Raw genomic sequence first — 23,856 nt, 5'->3', positions numbered from 1 at the left:
GAAGCACATGACTTACAAGGGAAAGAAAATTAGAATATCATCAGACTTTTTCTCCAGCAGTGCTATATCTCAGAAGGAAATGGTGACATAGTTAGGATTATCAAGGAACTACTAAGCCAAGAATTTTGTGTCCAGAAGAACCAGGCCACCCAATTTTCCAACTCTCTGGACACTAACTTACTATCTTATAATTAAACTCAACTCTGACGGTAACTGCTGGAGTTAGCGTCACATTCTGAGGACGGAAAGGCCCAGTCCCACAACGCTGCCCTCACTTCATGCTTGAGTCACAAGCGCTGGGTCCCCAGGGTACCCCTACTTCTCTCTGACTTGACTACAAAGTCCGAGGCTCCCACACACCTTGCTTCCCCTTTCTGTAATTTGCTAGAACAGCTCACAAAACTCAGGGAAGTATTTACTTAGGTTTGTCAGTTCATTTTAAAGGATATGACAAAGGATACATACAAATGTGTAGGCACATGAAGAGGTATAGAAGGGCAAAGCCCGGTAGGGTCCTGAGTGTGAGAGCTACTGTCCCCATGGAGTTGAGGTGGGCCACCCTCTCAGCATGTGCTTGTGTTTTCCAGCGTGGAAGTTCTCCAGACCCTGTAGTAGGAGTTTTTATGGAGCCTTCATTATACAGATGTGATTGCTACATCCTTCCTTGGTCATTGATTAGCTCAGTCTCTAGCCCCTCTACGCTCGCCTGAGGTCTGTATGGAGGTAGGGAGGGGTGGCATGGGATTGAACGTTGTGTCCCACTGACCATGCTGTGGTCTTGCCGATGACCAGCCCTTGGCCTGATCTGTTTCGGGACCCTGCCACCAGCCTTCTTACCGAATACAAAAAGACACTCTTATCACTCCAGAAATTCCAGGGGTGGTAGAAGCTCCTGTGTCAGGAACCAGGGGCAAAGACCAAATGTTGTAACAAAAGATGTTCCTATCAGTCAGGAAATCACAAGGGTTGTAGGAGCACTGCCAGGAACAGGAATCAGGAACCCGGTTGGGGAGGGGGTGGGCAAAGACCAGATATATATTTCTTATTATGTCACAGTACCAGAAGTTCACACAGAGAAACAAAAAAGGAAGGAAGCATTTATTTAATTCTGTGATTTCTTCACTCTGGTTAGAATACTCTGTAAAGAGTAATTTCCGTTTCCAGTGTTCTGTCTCTGTGAGGTTCAGTGTGTAAAGGAAAGGCAGGATAGAGGTTTGATTTCTTTTCCTCTTTTATTTATTTTTTCTTTTCCTCCTTTATTTATACCAGTTTTCAGAATAAATTTATTACCTATGATGGCCAATTAGAATTTTTGGTTTGTTTTTATGTATCATTATGAATTCATAAATTTAATTCTCTTTGGTGGTTTTCGTTCTGTTAGTTACGATTCTTACTGATCCTCAACCTTGGCCCATAGGTCCCTCTTCAAGTTGGGTCTTGTGCCCTTACGATGTGATGCTTGACGTAATTTTTGGTATTCTCCAAAGTGATTAATCTGACTTTATATGTATGTATATATATATATGTAATTTTTTTTTTCTGAGTTTCTGTTGTAAATGGAGCTATATTACAACTGGAAAGTGATTTGCTTCTTCGAACACTCTTGGATTAATTGTCACTGAATGTGGACAAGGGATTCCGTGTGAATTTTGTTGGGGTTTTTCCTCCCTAGGAATAGGAGGTATCGCCAGCATGCCGCCACTCACAGCCGTCGCTCCAGTGCCAATGGGATCCATTCCAGTTGTGGGAATGTCTCCACCTCTAGTATCTTCTGTTCCTACAGCAGCAGTGCCTCCCCTGGCCAACGGGGCTCCCCCTGTCATACAGCCTCTGCCCGCATTTGCTCATCCTGGTATGTGACCTGCTCAATCCACAGGCTGAATTTTTACGTGTGTTTTACTCTTCCGTCTTGCTGAATCTTCTGTCTTCACTTTCTGATTCTCTTTGAGTGGCATTTTGTTCCGGAGGAAACTATCTTCCTTCTTCAAACTTGGTATCTCATTTCTTCCGACATATTAAGTGGGCTGTGCGAGGCCAAAGAGAAGTGAAGGAGAGTGAAAAGCCGGATCTGGTACTGTATAGGCAAAGGTGAACTCGACAGCTAAAAACCAAGAGTTCCCTTTCCAGGGCTTGACAGGAGCAAGTGAGATTGAGCAGTAATTGAACATTTTCTATTTCCATGTGTCAGTTACTACTTTTCTCCAGCTGCTAGGAATTGCTGATAAACAGCCCATTCCCTTAGGAGTTGGATTATGTTTGGGGAGAAGAAGGAACATTGTATATTCCTTTTTTTTTTTTTTTTTTCTTTGAAGGGGCACAGTGAATCCGGTGAAAGGGAGAAGGACATTGATTAAATGGCTAGATGCATTAAGGATGGAGTAGTACCCTCTCGCTTCATTGAAGGAAAGGATTAGAAAGTTCCTGGTGTAACTAGTTTCATTTTGAGACTTATCTGGAAGGCTTTTCCCTTTAAAAAAAAAAAAAAAAAGAAAGCATAACCTGTAGATGTGGTCTACAAATCTTAGTAAATTCATATCCGGTGGGGGAAGAATTTTTTTCAAAGATTTTATTTATTTGTTTGAGAGAAAGCAGGGGAGGAGCAGAGCGAGAGGCACAAGCAGATTCCGTGCTGACTGTTGAGCCCGATTTGGGGCTCAGTCCCACGACCCTGAGATCATGACCAGAACCCAAACCAAGAGTCCCATGCTTAACCAACCGAGCCATCCAGGTGTCCCTAGGGGAAGGTTTTTTTTGTTTGTTTGTTTGTTTTTTGTTTTTTTGTTTTTTAGTATTTCGGCTGTGTCTGCCTAATTCGGTAGTGAGAATGACCTGGGTTTTAGCTATGGGTGATGACTGTATTTGAATCATCATTTCTTTGCCCAGCTATGTGGGTTTATTACATCTGTAGGATCTGTCTTTGATTTAATAGCCAAAGAATCTAAATATGCCACCGTTTTTTGTTTTTGTTTTTAAGATTTTCTTGTCCCACGTAGTTCCCCTTTCATTTGTGACCATGTCTGCAGGTAGAATGACAGCTGAGAAAATTGTTGGCAGTTGCTTTTCCAATAGTATCTGTGAATCCACACGCTCTGTCTCCCTTCTTTCGTGGCTGGTGGTACATGTTGCAGGATTAGTGGGCGGAGTGAGGAGGATGAGGCTGCGGCTCAGAGTTTGTCCCTGGGACACCGCTAACCGGGCTGAATTAGAATCAGACATGAGAGCTGGCCCTCCCTAGCATCCCACGGTGTCAGGCCAGGACTGCATGGCTCTGACTTTTCGGCTCTGCTCATCTGGAACGTCCACTCCATTAACACAAGTAAAGAAAATGCCATATCCTATGTCTTTAAGCTGCTGTTTCTTAAGCTGTCGGGATAGATCCCATAAAATGTGATAGGAAACCTTTACCAGAGAGTTAAATCCATGGATTGTAAACAGTTCTACTTAGTAAGGGGACTTTCAGCAGAAATGAGCAAATGCGGAAAATTTTTTGGCAAGGGGCAGGGAGCGAGGGGGGAATAACTCTTTTGGAGTCCTGGCTGATAAGGGAAGAATAATTTTTGCCTCATATTTGGTGACTGTGTATTCTCATTTTCTTTCATTAGTAGGGAATTGTTTCTTTTCTTCATAGGATTAAAATTTTCAGCATTTATTTATTTTTACAGCAGCCACATTGCCAAAGAGCTCTTCCTTTAGTAGATCTGGTCCCGGGTCACAGTTAAACACTAAATTACAGAAGGCACAGTCATTCGATGTGGCTAGGTAAGTGTGCTTGTTTAATATCTTCTATTTTGTAGGATGCCAGTAATTAGTTCTGGATAATGTTATCAGGTTTTATCACATGCATGTTACAGAGATGATAAAGAACATGACATTTCTTCGAAAAGCTTTGGGTGTTAATTTTTTTAGCAAGGAAAACAAATAGGTACCAGTTTTACTAATGTTTAAATATATTGAAATTGAACTCCAGGTAGGAGGGGAAAATAACTATTTTGTATTAATCATTTAAGAGTTTATGTATAAAATTTTTTAGATGAAGATTAGAGCCACAGTTTGCCTTATTTTTAAATCTATCTCAGATAATCCCATGGAATCTGTGTGGTTTGTTACTGAAACCTTATTTTAAACCACCTTTTGTGAAATGAATTAATTCAGATTAGTGGACAGTCGTTACTAATCAAATATGTGGCCCAATTTTGGGAAAGCTGGTATGACCTTACTGCTTATATTTTGACCGATCTTGGTTTCATATGATCTTTCTTATTTTTATTTCCTTTTACCTCTTAATTTCCCCCTTGCATACTGTTGCACTAGGATGAAAAGTTAAGTCTCTCTGTAAGCCGTCTCGGAACTATTGCAGTTAAAAGGGGACGTAAATGAAGATGTTTCCGTCCTCTCTTGTTTTAGTCCTCCTTAGAAATCTTTCCTAAGTAATCCAAGTCATTTTCCCACTTTCAGGAGAAGAGTGTATAGAACGTAGTTGAACAATGTATAACCCTTTATAAAATGATTTAAAGGAAATGCATACACTGAAAAGCATATGCCGAATGCTGATTTATGCACACTATGGCTCTCGGAATGCTCACTGTCTTCCCTAAAAGCTGACTCCATTCTTCTATGTTGTAGATAAGGAGGAAGCCCAGAGACATTAGTCATTTGCCCAGAATAGCCCAACTCTGAAGTGGCAGAGCCGGGAGTCGGACTGAGTTCTTTCTGATGTTAAGGCATGATGTCCTAACCATGGAAGTTTGCTCTGGGAGCTTGGTTTAATGGTGGTGTACTGGCATTTGTGTTCCACTCAGTTAAGGTGGTACTCCTAAGATTCCAGAACATCATTGAGCGTCTGTATGCTAAACACCTCATTAATCCCACTCAGCCCCCACGACCACCTGCAGTAGATACTGTCTCAGAATTGTGAATGAGGAAGAAAACCCCGAGAGGTTAAAAATCCTCACTGATGGTATACATGTTACCACAAGGCAGAGCTGAGATGGATCCTAACACTGAATTCCTTCTTTCTTAGTCTCTCTCCGTTACCGTGCTGAAGTTTGGGGTTTTCTGTGTCTCTTCCATGAGAGATTTTCAGATCTGCCTTAAAATTGATTTGTGACACAAGAATGAATAAATAATCAGTATCAGCAAACATTAATGCTGTTAAGACAACTGGTGTTGGGGATTTTTCGGGTAGTCACCTTTTTAATAATTTAAATTTCCAGCAGATTTTTAGAATGTGGCATCTAGTTTTTGGTTACCTGTTAGTGAGGTGTTCAGTGCGTTTAAATTTTCAGGAAAGTCTCAGCAGAAAACTTGGACTTGATAAGTATAATCTGGGGCAGCTTCTGTGTGCAACACCCTGTATTTCTGGGGTGCAGGGGAGAGATAATTAGCTTTTGACAAGTAGGCAAGCATTGGAATCAGCAAAATATTAGTTAGTTTAAAATGAGAGAGGTGTTGTGGAATTACTCACAGCAGAATCGATCTCGGTAAGTGTTTTTTATTAAGAAATGTGTAAGAATTGAAAAAGTGGATATAATTAGATACTTTTCAAGTGTTCGGGGGTTGTTTACTATGCTTTATGGAGTGCGTATTACAAATATGAGTGCATAGATACCATATATAAATGATGACTAAGAGGTTTAGTTTTTTAAAAGTTTGCTTTTTATATATGAGAAATAGATATTTTTGTTGAAATCAAAGGAAATTGTAAATGGGACATTAGTTATAATCTGCCCTGGAAATGGAATGCCATCTTTTACTGAGAGCTTAGCCTTTGTGTTTAAAGTGTCCGGCTTAGACACAGGCTCTGGCAAGCCGTAGGTGATAGTTGTGTGGAACTACCCTGAGACCTGATCACTAAGGAGGTGTAGACCCTACTGACTGCTGGTAGCTGTTTCCGTGGCTCAGCAGGGAAAGGTTCAGCCCTGGATTGCAGGCCAGAAAGCAAAGCTCCTTCCATTACTGCCCCCTGATTTGCCATGACCCTGGGTATGTTCTGTTCACTCTCCCTTTGTAGGAATTGAAACTCCCCAGAATGAAATGGTTCCCCTTCATTATGAAGTTAATGTATTTTGCTCAATAGAAAGTTATAAATATTAAAGAATGAATAGCTTTATTTTTTTTTAAGATTTTATTTATTTAACAGAGAGAAAGAGATCACAAGTAGGCAGAGAGGCAGGCAGAGAGAGAGAGGGGGAAGCAGGCTCCCTGCTGAGCAGAGAAACCTATGTGGGGCTCGATCGTAGGACCCTGAGATCACAATCTGAGCTTAAGGCAGCAGCTTAACCTTAACACTGAGCCACCCAGGTGCCTGGAATGAATACCTTTAGAGGAAGTTAATCTGTTTGCTATCAGCATTGCTTTTTAAGCCAAAAGAGAACTGTTCTAGAAGTTTGGAAAAGCCTGGGCACTAGTGTATCACTTCATTGACAAGGAGATTTTTCTGTATTTTGTAGAACCTTTCAATTATGACTGGTCAATAACTTGGAGCTGTCACTTGGTCTGCTGTGTTTACCCTCGATTCTGTGGGGGTAAAAAAAAAAAAAGCGTATCTATTTTGAGAGAAATGTTTCTAACCTTAAAATACAGAAATACTCATTACAGAAAATCCAGAAGTAGTGACTAGAAAGTGAATAAAATGGTAAAGCTGTTTTCTAGGGAAGTTCTTCGTTCACTGGTGTTAAGGAATGTCAATATGTTCCTCATTGTTCATCCTCTTTCTGCACAGTGTCCCTCCCGCGGCAGAGTGGGCTGTCCCGCAGTCGTCCAGACTGAAATACAGACAGTTATTCAATAGTCATGACAAAACTATGAGTGGACACTTAACAGGTATTTACAAATGAGAATGAATTCAGTGAAATGCGATTTTGATTCCGAATGCAGATTGCTTCCAGATGTTGGACCATAGATAGTCTCCAAATGCCTTTCTCTATTTGCTTTTTTTCCGAAACAGGGTTTTCATTGTCCTTCTTGTCTTGAGTTCTCGTCTCCTGATAACGCCAAGTTAACTTTCTTCTCCAGTGCCTCAGGCTTTGAGCTGGGTGCTTCTTGGTCAATGGAACGTACACCCAGGGTCCTGCTGCACAGTGGACACCACTAGCATGCAAATCAGAGTGCTCGCGCAGAAACACTGCTGTAAGCGCAAACTGGTTCAGGTTCTGAAGTCCTGCTTTGTACATGAACTTGAACCTGTCTGCTCAAAGAGCCCGTGTTTAAGGCAGTTTGCAGGCTGAAGGTAATTGGTCAGGGAGTTTTTAACCTGCCTCTGCCACTATCTAGCTTGGAGGTCAGTTTACTTACTTAGATCTTATTTCTTGTACAAGAGGTCAGAGTTAGGTTATATGAGCTAGGTTATATGGATTTAAGGAAAAAAAAAAGATTTGGTTATCTGTATCACTCGAAAGGATTTTACGATACTATCCAGAGGTGTTTCTAATGAGGGCTGCTAAACAATCCAGAATTGTAAAAAGTGTAATTTTAATAAGGAAAATAGATACCTCTGATCTGAACATTGAGAAGGGATGAATTGTAATTGCCCTTTAACAAATACAGAAGGAAGGAGGAAGAGTGAATTTTCCTGCAGTGGAGCAAGATATTTTAAATTCCTGAGTCTTACTATCTTTTTTTTGTGCTATCACTTACAGTTGTAATTTTTACTTCCAAAAGAAAAGTTCATCTGTTAAAAAACATCAGGGTTGGGTGAGATTTGGGAGGGTCTCATCTAATCGTGAGCCTTACCCCTAATAGAAGAATTTCAACAGTCTTCTCAAAGAAGTATATATTTATATCCAAGGGGGGGCAACTTGTAATTATACACAAATTTTCTTTTTTTTTTTTAAAGATTTTATTTATTTATAATAAATTTTATTTATTTATAATGTAATGGAGAGACAGTGAGAGAGAGCATGAGCAAGGAGAAGGTCAGAGGGAGAAGCAGACTCCCTGTGGAGCTGGGAGCCTGATACGGGACTCGATCCCGGGACTCCAGGATCATGACCTGAGCCAAAGGCAGTCGTCCAACCAACTGAGCCACCCAGGCGTCCCGATACACAAATTTTCTAAATGCCACGCTCACTCTGTTAAAACATAGCTGTCATTTTTGCGCATACTGTGGGAAACCAGTCCTGCTTATACAGCACTGAAGGAATATTCAGTAGTACAGTTTTGTTTTGTTTTTAAGATTTTATTTATTTATTTGACAGAGAGATCACAAGCAGGCAGGCAGAGACACAGGGGGAAGCAGGCTCCCCACCAAGCAGAGAGTCTGATGTGGGGCTCGATCCCAGGACCCTGGGATCAGGACCTGAGCCGAAGGCTGAAGCTTAACCCACTGAGCCACCCGGGTGCCCCCAGTAGTACATTTTTAAGTATAATTCTACATGGTCTGTTTCACACTGGTGCTTTGTACAGACCCAAAACTATGTTGTCAGTGAATCTGAGAACAATTCTTCTAAGCATAGTCGGTGTTTGCTGTGAATTAATTAAGAGAATATTCCGATGTGACATTGATGCAGCGGTCCTCTTTCTTGGTAGGATCTTTGTTTTATGAATGAAATGCAGTGTCTTCATCCCAGAGATAATGATGCAGGGTCTTAATATTTAGAACTTTTAATATGTGAGATAGATGGTAAAATTTGATATATACCCGAATGAGCAGATTTTGTTCATGTTTATCTGCGTATTTAACTCTCTGAGCTTGTGATACGCGCTCGTCCGCTGTGGGAAGTGACGCTAATCTAGCAGCGGCACAGTTGACCCCACTGATTACTTGGGTTCGTTTAGCTGATACACCTGTTGTGGGGGGGGTCCCCCTTCGTTCCTTCTCAACTCGATGTGTTGTTTGCTGTTATACGCTATTAAGAGAGACAATTTTAAAAAATATCTTGATTCTTTAATCAAGATAATGTAATGTAATGGAGCTATGGAATTCCAACAATCCTCTCAATGTTAGCCTCTCAGAGAGGGATTTTATTAGTCTTGCATTCTGAAACAATGAATATGCTATTTAGTTATTCATATATTAATCACAAAGGCTGAAGTGTTAGGCGTTTGAGATAAAGCATTAACTCTAATCATTTCTGTCTTTCCTGTGCATGCTTTCCCACACGAACCTGGGTGCCCACAGTACAAGCCGTACTTATGAACTGGGGATTTCTGTTTCTCCCCATGTTTCCCTAGAAGCCAGTACCCCCAACTGATATCTCTTTACAGATGTGGGCTTCCACAGGATCGTTCTCCGTTCGAGAGTTCAGTTTTATGGTGTTCTGTTAGGCTCGGAGGCCGTGCTGGCCATCTCTTCTGTTGTTTCACAGCCTTGTCTTAAGACGTACAGAGTCAAGTATTAGAATTGCAGAAGACAGCGGTGGTCTTCTAGTGTGGTAGTTAACAAACTTCTTCTATAGAGAACAAAACCATAAGCATATCAGGCTTACGTTGTCTGCCACAGCTACTCAGCTGTGCCATTGTAGTATAAAAGGAGCCAGGGTCACGCTCCAGTGAATGGGCAGGAAAATGTCATTTGCCAAAACAGATTGGGGGGTGGGGCGCCTGGGTGGCTCAGTGGGTTAAAGCCTCTGCCTTCGGCTCGGGTCATGATCCCGGGGGTTCTGGGATCAAGCGCCCCGCACTGGGCTCTCTGCTCAGCAGGGAGCCTGCTTCCTCCTCTCTCTTTCTGCCTGCCTCTCTGCCTACTTGTGATCTCTGTCTGTCAAATAAATAAATTAAAAAGAAAAAACAGATGGGGGACCAGATATGGCCTGTGGACCGTGGCTGTCTACCAGATAGCTGCAGATCGTTCCCTGTACTTACAGAGGAAGGACCTTGACTCTGAGAGAGTGAAAGTACCTTTGTTAGTGTCATATACCATTGGGGAGCCGGAAGAGTCGGGACTGGAGTCCAAGTCTCCTGCTGCCCATCCAGGCCCAGGACAAGGTCTTTTTGTTTGTTTATTAATACAGTTTTTATTGTTTATTGGTAGTAGGTCAAATACTCTGTTCCTTTTATGTAGTTCTGAAGTGGAGAGAATTGTTACAAGTATCAATTAAAGCATTCACCAAAGTTTTGCTAATTCTACTTTAATGTTCCAGCATGCCAAGTATAATATTAGCGCCTAAACAAAATGATCAGTTTACTTTCCTCATTCCAGTGTACCACGGAACTTCTAGAGCTGTCACATTAAAGAGAATTGCTTCTCAGAGACTCCCAGTACACAGACGCCGACACACGTGCAAGCACACACACACACACACACACACACACACTCGTCCAACAGGAATGTGTACGTATGTGTGCCAAAACCTAGAAGGTTTGCTCTTCATAATAGCCTCAAACTGAAAACTATCTGAATGCCCATCAACAGAATGGATACATAGATTGTTACGTGTTCACAAAATGATACACCACACAGCACTTAGGGTTCATGTCCTACAATTACATACAGTATGTGGAATCAAATAAGCCAGACATAACAAGTGCTCTTAGAAGTTGGACTACACTTGGTTGGGGGGATGATTAGAAGGGAGCTGGAGCTGGAGTTCCTGCTTGGCTCAGCTCGTTTAGCTGGTGAGATAGAGAGCCCTGCACTGGCTCCGCACTGGGCCCAAGATTCTCTCTCTCCCCTGCCCCTTCTACCCTGCACGTCCCCTTCTCTAAAAAAAAGAGAGGGGGCTGGTTAGGGTTTCTGGGGTACTGTTTCATAGTCTAGGTATGATTTACTTGACCATTTTCAGTTTGGAAAATTAAGCTGTATACTGTACACGTGTAAAAATACACATGTATATGTTTATGTGTGCTTTTCTTGCCATATTTTGTATGTCAGTCAAGGTTAAATTTTGTCTCTAATACTAACTACCATTAATTGAGCATTTTTTATGTGTGACCACTCTCTTAAACTTCATGTTATAGTTCCTTATTTGATGGAGCACAGACTCATAAATCTGGAAGGGACATCTGAAATGAGAAAACTAGGTCCAACGAATGAGGAAACTGCCTGCCCGAATCTCGTGGCAAGTTCTTGGGCACTTCCTGTGCTGACACATTGGGGGTGATTCACCGAGGTCCCTAACTGCTACTGCTTGCTTTGCAAAAACACATCCACTTTTACGTTCTTTTGATGAGGTGCCATATGAAAAATGAAATAGCTAAAAGCAAAAATTTATACTTGGCAGTCTTCCCAACAAAACTCTGACAGCTCTCCATTCCTTCGTCCATCAGTCATCCTGGGGCCACAACTTGAGAGTCCGTGATGGATAGAAGACATATTTGTCTCCCTCCAGCACTGGTTTATTTCAACACTCAAAATTTCCCACTGCAGACTTTATCTGATATCTAAGCCCAGTTTCATGCCAGAGGTGAAGATATTTACAAGTGCTTTAAGAAACAAGAGGTGATTCGAAGAGCAGAGTTGGAATTCCAGGCATTTTTTATTGCTAACATAAGAAATGATTGTGATATTAGCCATTTGTGCAGCCTTGAGCAAGGCCCCCTTTCTTTTCTTTTCTTTTCTTTTTTTTTTTTAAATCTGTAACAAAACAGTTACAAGAATTGTCCTCTCTTAAGTCCTTCCCCAGTAAGACTCTCTCAGTCTTCTCCGATAGTGGTGCTGGTGGAGACAAAGATGCTGAGTTTAGAGACAGTAAGTTTCAGTTTTGTAAATAAAAGCCTGATACAAACAGAGATGATAATCTGGATCAAAGGGCAGGTTCCATTTTGAAACTTTCATCTTTTTTCATTAAACATCCATTTAACAAAAATTTATCAAGTTGATGCTGGATTTTGTGGTGTGCGTTTTTGTTTTTTTTTTCCCCCCCTCTTTTCACTGGGGCTTAAATTTTCTTGTGAAAAAGCCCCTTGGGTACTAGCAAATACCGTTTAAAGCACCGTGATTGCATGAGATTGCATAGTGCTTTACGTGCACAACACTGGGATCCTGGACAGTGATGATTTGCTGATTCATCTTTATATTTTTTCCCGGTTTCTGTTTAGGTCCCCAAGCAAGAACTATTCTTATGCAATCAAGTTTGCCACAGGCTCAGCTGGCTTCAATATGGTAAGGAATGAAAAGTTCCTTGGTTCGTATGAAGTGGCTCAAATCGGTATGGTTTTATGGGTCTTTAGATTAATACACATATTTATGGGGGGGTATAGGAATTATGCTTAATTTTCCAGTCATCTGTGACTATTACCTCTCTTACTCTTCCCCCTTTTTGATTTTGAAAGATACAGAAGCAGAGAGATTAATGAATTCTCTAGAACTCATAACACAGTTTAAAGTAAGTCTCAACTTGTGATCAATCCTGGTTCCCCCCTCTTCGTTCCTGATTATTTTAAGCCAGATCTCAGTAATTATATTTCATTTTCATCTGCAGATATTTTAGCTTGTACTTCCAAAAGAGATAGGGATTTTTTTTTTTTTAAGATTTTATTTATTTATTTGACAGAGAGAAATCACAAGTAGATGGAGAGGCAGGCAGAGAGGCGGGGGGGGGGGGAGCAGGCTCCCCGCTGAGCAGAGAGCCCGATGCGGGACTTGATCCCAGGACCCTGAGATCATGACCTGAGCCGAAGGCAGCGGCTTAACCCACTGAGCCACCCAGGCGCCCCAGAGATAGGGATTTTTTTCAAGAAGACTAGGATACCAGTGGTCCACCAAAACTTTTTAATAGTAATTCTTATCAATAAGTTATCAGATACTGACAAGAATCGTTAAACTGGCTCCTAATTTTTTGTTGTTGACTTTTTCAAATCAGATTCTTGTTCAAATTAATCTGTATTTTCCATCAGTTGGTTGACACATCTTTTAAGTGTTCTGTAAACTCCCCCTTTTTCTCTAATCCCCTGAAAAAGAAAAACCTAGATTGTTTTTCCTGTAGTTTCTTCTAGTCTATCTTTTGGTGGTTGGCATCATTTATTCCTGTGTTTCCTGGAGATTGGTAATCAGATCTAGAGCAGATTTTCTCCTCTTCAACATGACGGATCCTTTGGGACTGATAATTTTTTTGTTGTGGGGGGCTGTCCCGTGTATTGTTGTGAGGGGCTGTTCCGTGTATTGCAGGCTGTTCAGTAGCATCTTTGGCCTCCACCTGTTAGATGCCAGGAACATGATCCCCACCCCCATTTCGACAATCCGCGATGTCTCCATGTGTTGACAAATGCCCCTTGGGGGACAAAATCATCCCACTCGTGAGAACCACTCCTCAGATTCAAGTTTGATTTTTTTCTTTTTTTTTTTTTTTTTTTTTTGGCAAGACTATATCAGAGATACTACTTCCATCAGAAGGTACTTAAATGTCTATTTCGCAATGACTTCTTTTTCTTTCAGAGAGAGAGGGAGGAAAGGAGGGTGAGGGAGAGACAGAGGGAGAGAGGAGATTTTAAGCAGGCTCCATACGCAGCACAGAGCCCAGTGTGCAGCTCGATCTTACATCCCTGAGATCATGACCTAAGCTGAAATCAGTAGTGAGATGCTTGACTGACTGAGCCACCCAGGTGCCCCTGTTTTGTAAGGATTTTTAATAGGCTTTGATTACTTGAAGTGATTCGAGGTTCATGATTTTGCCGTAGGGCCCATTGATACGGTTGCTCCATAAATCAGCCCCTTCACCCATCCTGGTCCCTTCCGCTCTATATTAAGGGGTCTTCCTTTGAAATAGAAAATAATAATAGACCAGGTAATAAACATAATATGTTAATATTATTACCAGTTACATATTTATATAAATATATTTATAAATATGAAGTTATATTTATCTGTAATATTTATATTATAAATACTAGTTAATACGACACATCCAGATCTCTCTAAGTCTGAGTATGTACCAGAATCCTAGGATCCTCTGAAATGTAAACTTGAGAGCTAACACTTATGGAGGCTGATTGGTAGTTCATTAGGTGTTCTCATGACGCTAGAGTATATTGGAATGCTTAAGTATCTCATTTACAAGCTGCCCTCTTTGGAAAAAATACTTGAGTCTTCTCCTACTAGAATGTTATTATATTCCCTTTCTATACAATAAAAAGATGTTTTAATGAAGTGTTTACAGCCATTATTTAGGCAAGAATGGGGAGGGGGGGAAATCCACCTTCCTTCTAATTGTATTTGCTGGGGAGTGACTGTAGTGGGGGCCGGGAAGAAGAAGGTGAGGAAGAGCAGGCAGGAGTCTGGCATCTGGAAATACAAAGCTCGAGGGACAGGAAGGAGATCATTGGTTGCCAGGGTCCGTGCGCAAGGCAAAGGGCTAAGAAATGCAGACGTTTGCCTGGTGATGGAACTGTTCTGTATATTGGGAATCACAACGGAATCAGTCAAAACTTGCGGAACTGTACTCTAGAAAGGGCAAATGTCACTGCATGGCTATTATACCTTATAACAAAAACTGGCTTATGCCACTCAAGGAAATTTCAGATTCAGAGGAATTTCTTGATTTAGGTTATTAGCAAAGCCAGGCTGCGTGTCGTATCTGAACGGTTGGCATGCTGGCGGACACCTTGGTTGTTTTACATCCTCTTTTGGCGCCCAGAAGGGATTAAAGTAAAATCCTGTTCTTAGATCTGCTGGAAAAATCTGTTTACTCTTACTAGCTACTAGGGCAAGCTGATTATGAAGAATGGTAGCCATTGAATCTTGTGACTGAGGAGCAGCAAACATCTTGACTCTGGGCTGAAAGCTCTGAAGATCCGCCCTTGGAGGTCTAGATCAGCCATTGGCCAGCTAATCTAAAGGAGTAGAACTTGGCCTGCACCTGTGTTTGTAAATGAAGTTTTATACCCATTTATTTATGTATCTGTGGCTGCCTTCCTGCCACAGGGGCAGAATTTAGTGTGAATAGAGACCACATCTTGTGAAGCTTTGATGTTGACTCTCTTGACCCACTAGTTTGCCGAGCATAGTGTTTAAAGACACATAGAATGTGAGTATGATACATTTTTTTTTTTAATTTTATTTATTTATTTGACAGAGAGAGATCACAAGTAGGCAGAGGCAGGCAGAGAGAGAGAGAGGAGGAAGCAGGCTCCCTGCTGAGCAGAGAGCCCGATGCGGGGCTTGATCCCAGGACCCTGAGATCATGACCTGAGCCGAAGGCAGCGGCTTAACCCACTGAGCCACCCAGGCACCCCAGTATGATACATTTTAAATGGGCTGGCAAGGCTTGAGAAGAGGATAATTATAATCATAGTTAACATTTGCTGAGTGCTGGACACCATCCCAACGATTTGGATTGTCTCATTTTATCTTTGCAGCAGTACTACGAAATAGGTACTATTTTTATAAACCAAGGCCCAGTGAGACTCAACTGGCCTAGAGTCAGAATAAGGAAACGGAACATTTCAATCTCTTGTGAATAGTAACACACATGCATTTTCATGAAACTAGAATATGGTTATCTTTTGGTTGACTAGGAATCTTTCTGACATTGATCAAGATGGAAAACTCACAGCAGAAGAGTTCATTTTGGCCATGCACCTCATTGATGTCGCAATGTCTGGCCAACCACTGCCACCTGTCCTGCCTCCGGAGTATATTCCACCTTCCTTTAGGTAAGGAACACTTGGCTCTTACAAGAAATTGTGTATCTGGTATGTGAGTTTCAGACTGGGCGTTTGCTGGCTGTGTCTCTTTTAGTCATTTTTATTCCTGGCAAGGAAATGAAATATCCATGAATTCAGTAACACCCTGTGTTAATCTTGGGTGTGTTCTGTTCTTTAAAGTACCTATAGTCTATTAGTAAAACATCAAAAAGTTGTTGATTTTTGTACCAATCTATCTAGTCAACGTTTACCAAAAATTTTAGCAGTTAAAGTGAAACTGTATTAACCCATACATAGAAACTAAGGCAGGGAGATTCTGCCTGTGAATTCTACACATCGGTTAAGTAACAAAATACGGGTGTTGTAGAAATTACAATCAGGAAGATAATTAAAGAAAATTATCCTGGTCCAAAACACAGCTTCAGCGGAGTTGTCAACAGAGTAGAGCGAAGTCCAGTTGGGAGGAATGTGCTGTGACTCATATCCTCCGCCTTGGTGCACCACACACGCCTCCCCTCCCAGACAACGACGGCTCATGGCTTTAACCTTAAAAGACAAGTATGAAATCTTAAACACACAGAATAGAGAAAGAAAGACAAATAGGAATTTCTGTCCTGATGCCGCGCTGGGTGGGGGTAGATCCCCATAAAGGTAAGAGAAACGGTGCCATGGCTGTCAGCGCGTGCATGACGCGAGCCGAGAAGTCTGGCTGTCGGAAGACACCGTAGTTGGACACTTTGTCCACAGAATCTGACAGCCGCACGGGTCACTCACTCCAAGAGACTCAAGACTGGAGGCTAATAAAAAAGCATTAATGAAAAGGTAGATTGCTTTAAAAGATGAAGGTTAATGCTGTAAGGTGGAACGAACCAGTAAACGAGATGATTTGTTTTAGGTTCTGTAAAGTATACTATGTCTTCCCTTGGTGGATCTAATATTCCGTGAAAGGGTAGTGATATCCACAGTGAGCACTTGACTGTGACCCAGGCACTGTTCTAGACCACATGGTGGTGGTTCACCAGGTCAGTCCTCTGGAATTGCCCTGATTTTGCTGATGGCTCTAGACATTTGAGTCTGATGATCCTCACATAGTCATTTTTTAAAAACTCTTTGTAAGTGAGGAGGACCAAATCTTTATCTTTTCCTCACTGTAAGTGAAATTTACTCCATGATGTGGCATAGTCCTCAACAGTTCTTTTCCATGATTTGCTCAGTTCTACCGGGACCGCTTTCTATGACTCTGATTTTTCTCTTCTTTTACACCATTGCAGACGAGTTCGATCTGGCAGCGGTGTATCTGTCATCAGCTCAACGGCAGCGGATCAGAGGTTACCTGAGGAACCAGTTTTAGAAGATGAACAGCAGCAACTAGAAAAGAAATTACCTGGTAAGGCTGTCTTTATATCATATTAGAGATGTGCTACCTCTGAGGCAACAGTGGAGGTAAAAACAAATACATTTAGCTTCTGACATTCTTGCTGTGTTCCTTTAGGTCACCTTAGTCTGAAAGCAGACACTCTTGATATGCTTTTGGATTTGAATATATGTAGAGAAAATAAGAACATTATGTACTTGGCTAATGCATCCTTGTTCATTTATTTATTTATTTATTTATTTTAAGATTTTATTTATTTATTTGACAGAGAGACACAGTGAGAGAGGGAACACAAACAGGGGGAATGGGAGAGGGAGAAGCAGGTTTCCCACCGAGCGGAGAGCCTGATGGGGGGCTTGATCCCAGGACCATGGAATCATGACCTAAGCTGAAGGCAGACGCTTAACGACTGAGCCATCCAGGCACCCTCCCTTGTTCTAACTTTTAAATTAAAATCTGATTATTTACCACTAAACAAAAATTTCATAAATGTTATTTATAAAACACTCAAAATTGGTACACCTTTATGGCGCTTGCTCAGTATGAGCAGGATAGAAATAGCATGTGAAACTGCTTCTTGTTATTTTCTCCTATTGTTATAAGAGAATTGGAAACTCGTTAATGACAGAAAGCTATTTTAAATTTAATATGAACCTATTTTTCAAAACCCTCATTTATAATAATAAACCTATCACACTATTAAAATGTGCTAAGGTGGCTATGAATTATTAATAAGGAAATGATAATTGATACTAAGAAGCAAGTGAAATTTATTATGGGAGTCTCTTTATATTAAATACTTTGTCAGTGTCATGTAGCTGCATTTAAAGTGCTCGGTGGTTAATTGACCTACTCAGGACACTAGCTCTTCCAGTTTCCTCTTTCAACTAAGTTTTTGTTTACTGATAAACTTCTTATTGAAAATGTCTTTGGGGGCACCTGGGTGGCTCAGTGGGTTAAGCCTCTGCCTTTGGCTCAGGTCATGGTCTCAGGGTCTGGGATCGAGCCCTGCATCGGGCTCTCTGCTCGTGAGGGAGCCTGCTTCCCTTCCTCTCTCTCTCTCTGCCTGCCTCTCTGCCTACCTGTAATCTCTGTCTGTGAAATAAATAAATAAAATCTTTAAAAAAAAAAAAAGAATCTGCCTTCAGCTCAGGTCATGATCTCGGGGTCCTGGGATCGAGCCCCTGCTTGTGCCCCCCCCATCTTAAATAAATAAAATCCTACTGGTTGCATTCTTTCTTTCTCTTTCTCAAAAACAGTTTTTAAAGAAAACGTTCTTTATGAAAAGCTATGTGTTGAGTATAGTAAAGAACTTAAATATTAAGAACGTGGTCCATACCCTCTGGAAGGTTATAATATGATTGAGGATGTAGGGCATCCATAGAAACAATCATCAAAGCAGTATATAAGTGCAGTAAATCCCCAAGGACAGATTTACAGATGCACAGCAGAGTTTCCTTAATAGATCTTAATAGATCTTAGTAGATCTCTATGGAGGAGCTCACAGTTGTTTTGAGACTGGACATGAATAGAGTCATTACAAGTGGAACGGAATAACATTTTGGGAAGATAATAGTGGGAATGAATGGGAATGAAGTCTCGTAGGCAAATAAGGACAGGTGTCCTTTGAATTTGTGATTTTCTTTTCCTCTTGGTGGTAGATGTTCGTGTAGAGTTCTGAACGGGAAGTGACGTCAGCAGAGATTTTCATTTGTTCATTCCTTCTTTCAGTGGCCTTGTATTATTTTCCTTTTACGGAGCAGAAATAGGGCCAGATATGTGTAGGGACTTTCAGGTATTTTTTAATTGAGGTAAAATTCACAGGAAATTGATCATTAAAACGTACACAATACTTCTAGAGGCCATTAAGTCTGAGATCAAGGGCCATCTGGTTTGGTTCCTGGTGAGGCTCTCTTTCGGGCTTGCAGATGGCGGCCGCCTTTTATGTCCTTCTATCCCTTTTCCTTGGTGTGTGTACATGGGGAGAGAAGTAGAGCTGTTTGTCTCTTCCTCTTTCTGATACCCATCCACACTGTAGCGTGTATCATTACGTCATTCCTTTCTGTACTTGAGGGGGCTTTCAGTTTTAAGGTGGGGCGGATGCTGCCTCTTCCACGGTCACTAAAGGAGCAAAAAGCACAAGAAAACCAGAATTCACTTCCTGGGTTTGATCTCTAATCCATGACGGTAACGTGAAGAACGTCTTTCTAAAGCAGTCAAGGCCAAGCTGAGAATGTGGGGAGAAGCCAAGAAAGGTTGCTCACAGCTACAGATCTCAAGACAACGGGTGAAGTGACAGTTCTTGAAATAGAGAACAGTGGGAATGGCGTGTGGCACAGGAGGGCGATTAGAGCTTCTCTTGTCTGGGGTTGGTTCCAAGGAGGAGCATGTGAGAGAAACACGAAATTGAATAGACACTGCTGAAAACATAAGGGACATGGAGGTTGGGATTTTTTTTTTTTTAATATTTTATTTATTTATTTACTTACTTTGAGAGGAAGAGAACGTGCTTGCATGCGGGGGTGCATGCGTGAGCTGGGGGGTGCGGTGAGTGGTGCAGAGGGAGACAATCTCAAGGAGACTCGTGCTGAGCATGGAGCCCGAGACAGGTCTTGACCCCATGACTCTGAGATCATGACCTGAGGCGAAATCAAGGATCAGACTCTCAATGGACTGGGTCACCCAGGGGCCCCGGGACTTTTTTTCCGCCCTTTAGAAGGAAAATAAAATGGTTGTAAACAGTATGCTAGCTAGGATCAGAGAAAAAAATGATTGGCTGGGCAGTAAGGCTAAAATTCATAATTGGTGTTCTCAAAGAAGGAAGCTATTCAGTTTCCTGGTTTAGAAAAAATTTACTGAATGTGACCCCCATACTGATGAGGACGCAGTTAGATCTTCGTTATGAAACACGGGATACTCACCCTCCTACCTCTCCTTTCAGAAATCATCTTATTTGTTAAAATAGTAGACACATCAGCACAGTTACTGACTAAGAGGAGAGGGGAGGGAGGGGGAGAGGGAGCTCAGTTGCTCAATCAAGGTGATGGCGAAGGGACAGCATAGAGTAACAGGGAGGGAAGGCGGTTGGTGGTGATGCAGAGTGGCTGTTTTAGAAAGATTCTAAGTGGGGGAGGGGAGAGTATGTTAGCAAAGAATTGAGGATTTTTTAAAACTGAGCTAAAATTGGTATATAGTAGTAGTTTCAGGTGTACAACATAATTCAATATTGCACACACTATAAAGTGATCACTACAGTTAAGTCTAGTGTCACCATCTGTCACCATACAGTTGACTGCCTTCACCCTCTCCGCCCACATTCAAACTCCCTTTCCCTCTGATAACCTCCATTCTATTTCTATATCTGAGTTTTGTTTTTTAGATTCCTTACATAAGTGAAATCCTGGGGTATATGTCTTTGTCTGTGACACTTAAACTTTACTTAGCATAATACCCTCAATGTCCATCGGCCAAGATGTCCTTCTTTTTGATGGCTGAGTAATAAGGCATGTGCGTAGGTACCACTTCTGCTTTATCCAGGCAGCCATCCAGGCACACTTAGGTTGTTTCCATCTCTTGGCTGCTGTAAACAGTGCTATATTGGTATCTTTTTGAATTAATAGGTTTATTTTCTTCAGGTAAATTTCCAGAAGTAGAATAGGTGGTAGGTGGGTCATATGGCAGTTTTTGTTTGTTTGTTTAGTTTTTTGAGGGGCTTCTACACTGTTTTTCTGTGGGGGCTACACCAGTTCACATTCCTAACTGTGGCAGGGAACCCTTTTCTCCACAGTCGCTCCATCACTTGGTATTTCTTAATCTTTTTGGTGACAGTCATTCCAATAGGTGTGAAACGACATCTCATTGTGGTTTTGATTTGCATTTGCCTTATGATGAGTAAGAGCATCTTTTCGCATGCCTCTTGGCCATCTCTGTGGCCTCTTTGCAAAACTGTCTGTTTAGATCCTCTGCCCACTTATTTGTCAAAAAACACAAAAGCTTGTTGTAGGGCTCCTCGGGAGGCACAGGCAGGGCGGAAGGTTCAGGGGCTCTGGTTGGCCTTTGCACTACACCTCTCGGATGCGCCTGAATTTTCCTTTGAAAACAGTATGTTTTAAATCGTGACTTCTGGACATTTTCGTGTTTCTCGTTTGCAAGTAACCTTCGAAGATAAGAAGCGTGAGAATTTCGAACGTGGCAATCTGGAGCTGGAGAAGCGGAGACAGGCGCTCTTGGAGCAGCAGCGCAAGGAGCAGGAGCGCCTGGCGCAGCTGGAGCGCGCGGAGCAGGAGCGCAAAGAGCGGGAGCGCCAGGAGCAGGAGCGCAAGCGGCAGCTGGAGCTGGAGAAGCAGCTGGAAAAGCAGCGGGAACTGGAGCGTCAGAGAGAGGAGGAGAGGAGGAAAGAAATCGAGAGACGAGAGGTGAGCCGCCACGGAGACTACACTGAGCGCATGTGTTCTTGCTTCCCTTCTTCCTTAATTAGTCATCGATTAATACCATCCAGAGCATTTTCCTTATCCCAAAAAGAAATTTCTTTCCCATATGGCAGTTACTCCCCATCCCCCTCTCCTCCTGGCCCCCGGCAGGCACGAATTTCCTTCCTGTCTCTGTGGGTTTGCTCCTGATGGACATTTCGCAGACATGGAATCACACACTGTGTGTCTTTTGTGTCTTGTTTCCACCCCGCATGTTTTCGGGTCCCAAGCTGTAGCAGGAGTCGGTAGGTTATTCCTTCTTAAGACCGAATAATATTCCATCACATAGATGGACGGCATTATATTTATCCATTTATCAGCTGATGGCTGTTCGACTTGTTTTCGGCTTTGTTGACTAATATGAATGATGTTGCTGAGAACATTCACGGTCAAGCTTCGGATAATCCAGTCTCGTAACTGCTGGTGTTAGTTAAGAATTTCTCAGACTTTCTTTGTTTACATTTATATGTGTATGTAGAAATATTAAAGGTTATATGGTGGAAATGTTGGGGGTTTCGTGCAATTTTTTTTTTTAACCCCTGTAATGGGATCATACTAATTATTCTGTGCCCTTTTTTTTTCCACTTTAAAAATATATGTGTAGGAAATCTTCAGTATATTTGATGGAAGACCTCATAAATTTGGGGCCATACCTGGATAGGGACTAAACCAATCTTTCCTCTGAATTTCCAGTTTTAGAATATTGCTACAGAAGCAATGTCATGATTCTTTTGCGTGAATGAAATCTATCTTACATAGGAGAGATTTTTCTTTATGAAAACACAGTACTTTGGTTTCATCTCCTGTTGTTGCTTCAAATAACTTAAAGCAGTAAACCTTATTCAAGGAGACACACACAGATACTAATACCATTTTAATTTCCAGAATGGACAGCCCAGAAGTAGACCACTTTTCCTTTCTCAGTGTTTTGCTTTGTTTTGTATTTTTAAGACACTTCAGTGTATTTATTCAGAATTACTTAATGGTCGTTTACCATGTGCCAGGCATCGATAGTCCCCAGAGTAGTTGTAGAAAAGTACTTCAGTATCCTCAGGCCCAAAGGGTGGTTGGAGGACAGGTATATAAGAAGCAGTAACAATGGGTCGCCTGGGTGGCTCAGTGGGTTAAGCCGCTGCCTTTGGCTCAGGTCATGATCTCAGGGTCCTGGGATCGAGTCCCGCATCGGGCTCTCTGCTCGGCAGGGAGCCTGCTTCCTCCTCTCTCTCTGTGCCTGCCTCTCTGCCTACTTGTGATCTCTGTCTGTCAAATAAATAAATAAAATCTTTAAAAAAAAAAAAAAAAGCCTCTGCCTTCGGCTCAGGTCATGATCTCAGGGTCCTGGGATCGAGTCCCGCATCCGGCTCTCTGCTCAGCAGGGGGCCTGCTTCCCTTCCTCTCTCCCTGCCTGCCTCTGCCTACTTGTGATCTCTCTCTGTCAAATAAATAAAATCTTTAAAAAAAAAAAAAAAGAAGAAGAAGCAGCAGTAACAATGAACAGTGACAGGTGGGGGCACCTGGGTGGCTCAGTCGGTTAAGCATCTGCCCTAGGCCCAGGTAATGATCTCAGGGTCCTGAGGTTGAGACCTGAGGCTGGGAGTCTGCTTTTCTCCTCTGTCCTCTGCTCCTCCCCTGCTCTTGCTCACTGTCTCTTTAAGGAAAGAAAAAAAAAAAAAAACCTTTAATAAAAAAGAAAAAAAGAGTACCAGGTGCTCTGGATGTGTTTACCTAGCGGCCATCAGAGTCCGCTTTAAAAGAGAGTGGTCATTGCCGCAGAAATTATGGAAACTTCGATGGTAAAAAGAAAATGGACGATTATGGGGATAGTGGATCAATACATTTTAAAACTTGAGATGAGTAATTTCTCATTTGATAAAAGTAAGTTTTTGTTTTGGGGGTTAGTTTTTGTTTTTGTTTTTTGTTCTAGGGGTTTTAGTGTGACTTTACTAAAGATATTTTTCTTCTTTTTATGAGTCAGTGAATGAGGAAGAACGGTTTTTTATTACTTCAGACATTTTTTTTTTTTTTAAGATTTTATTTATTTATTTGACAGAGAGAAATCACAAGTAGACAGAGAGGCAGGCAGAGAGGGAGAGAGGGAAGCAGGCTCCCCGCTGAGCAGAGAGCCCCATGCGGGACTTGATCCCAGAACCCTGAGATCATGACCCGAGCCGAAGGCAGCGGCTTAACCCACTGAGCCACCCAGGTGCCCCATACTTCAGACATTCTTAAAGGCATAATAATCGAATTCCAATGATGACGTGAATCCTGCCTGTCCTTATCTAACTATAATAGCTTTTCTAAATATTCTCCTTTTGCTAGAGAAGGAATACTGTATTTGTGTAAATTTGGTTTTGCTCTTTTTTAATAGAAGTTTTTACAATGTGTAACATTTTATCCCTAAATGAAAAGACTTCCTGGATGTTACATTTATTAAGAGATACTGTATAATGTCAGGACTAAAAAACTACTAAGTTGTCTGTTCGAACATGCCAC

The 23,856-nt window shown here is 41.7% G+C and overlaps 1 protein-coding gene across 4 annotated transcripts in view; it reads left to right on the top strand.

Annotated features, from left to right (window-relative positions):
- The window catches only part of ITSN1 (intersectin 1), a 214,038-nt gene that overhangs the window by 91,935 nt on the left and 98,247 nt on the right, over positions 1-23,856 (top strand). For all 4 annotated transcript variants that reach the window (XM_044250981.1, XM_044250982.1, XM_044250984.1 and 1 more), the window contains exons 6-12: positions 1,673-1,852; positions 3,663-3,759; positions 6,722-6,822; positions 11,977-12,040; positions 15,391-15,528; positions 16,791-16,906; positions 21,047-21,309. In XM_044250981.1, coding sequence (XP_044106916.1) covers positions 1,673-1,852; positions 3,663-3,759; positions 6,722-6,822; positions 11,977-12,040; positions 15,391-15,528; positions 16,791-16,906; positions 21,047-21,309 — 959 coding nt within the window. The remainder of the gene's footprint in view (positions 1-1,672; positions 1,853-3,662; positions 3,760-6,721; positions 6,823-11,976; positions 12,041-15,390; positions 15,529-16,790; positions 16,907-21,046; positions 21,310-23,856) is intronic.

Source organism: Neovison vison, chromosome 6, assembly GCF_020171115.1.
Source record: "Neovison vison isolate M4711 chromosome 6, ASM_NN_V1, whole genome shotgun sequence".
Classification (NCBI taxonomy): Eukaryota; Metazoa; Chordata; class Mammalia; order Carnivora; family Mustelidae; genus Neogale; species Neogale vison.
This window is presented reverse-complemented; position numbering and strand designations above follow the sequence as displayed.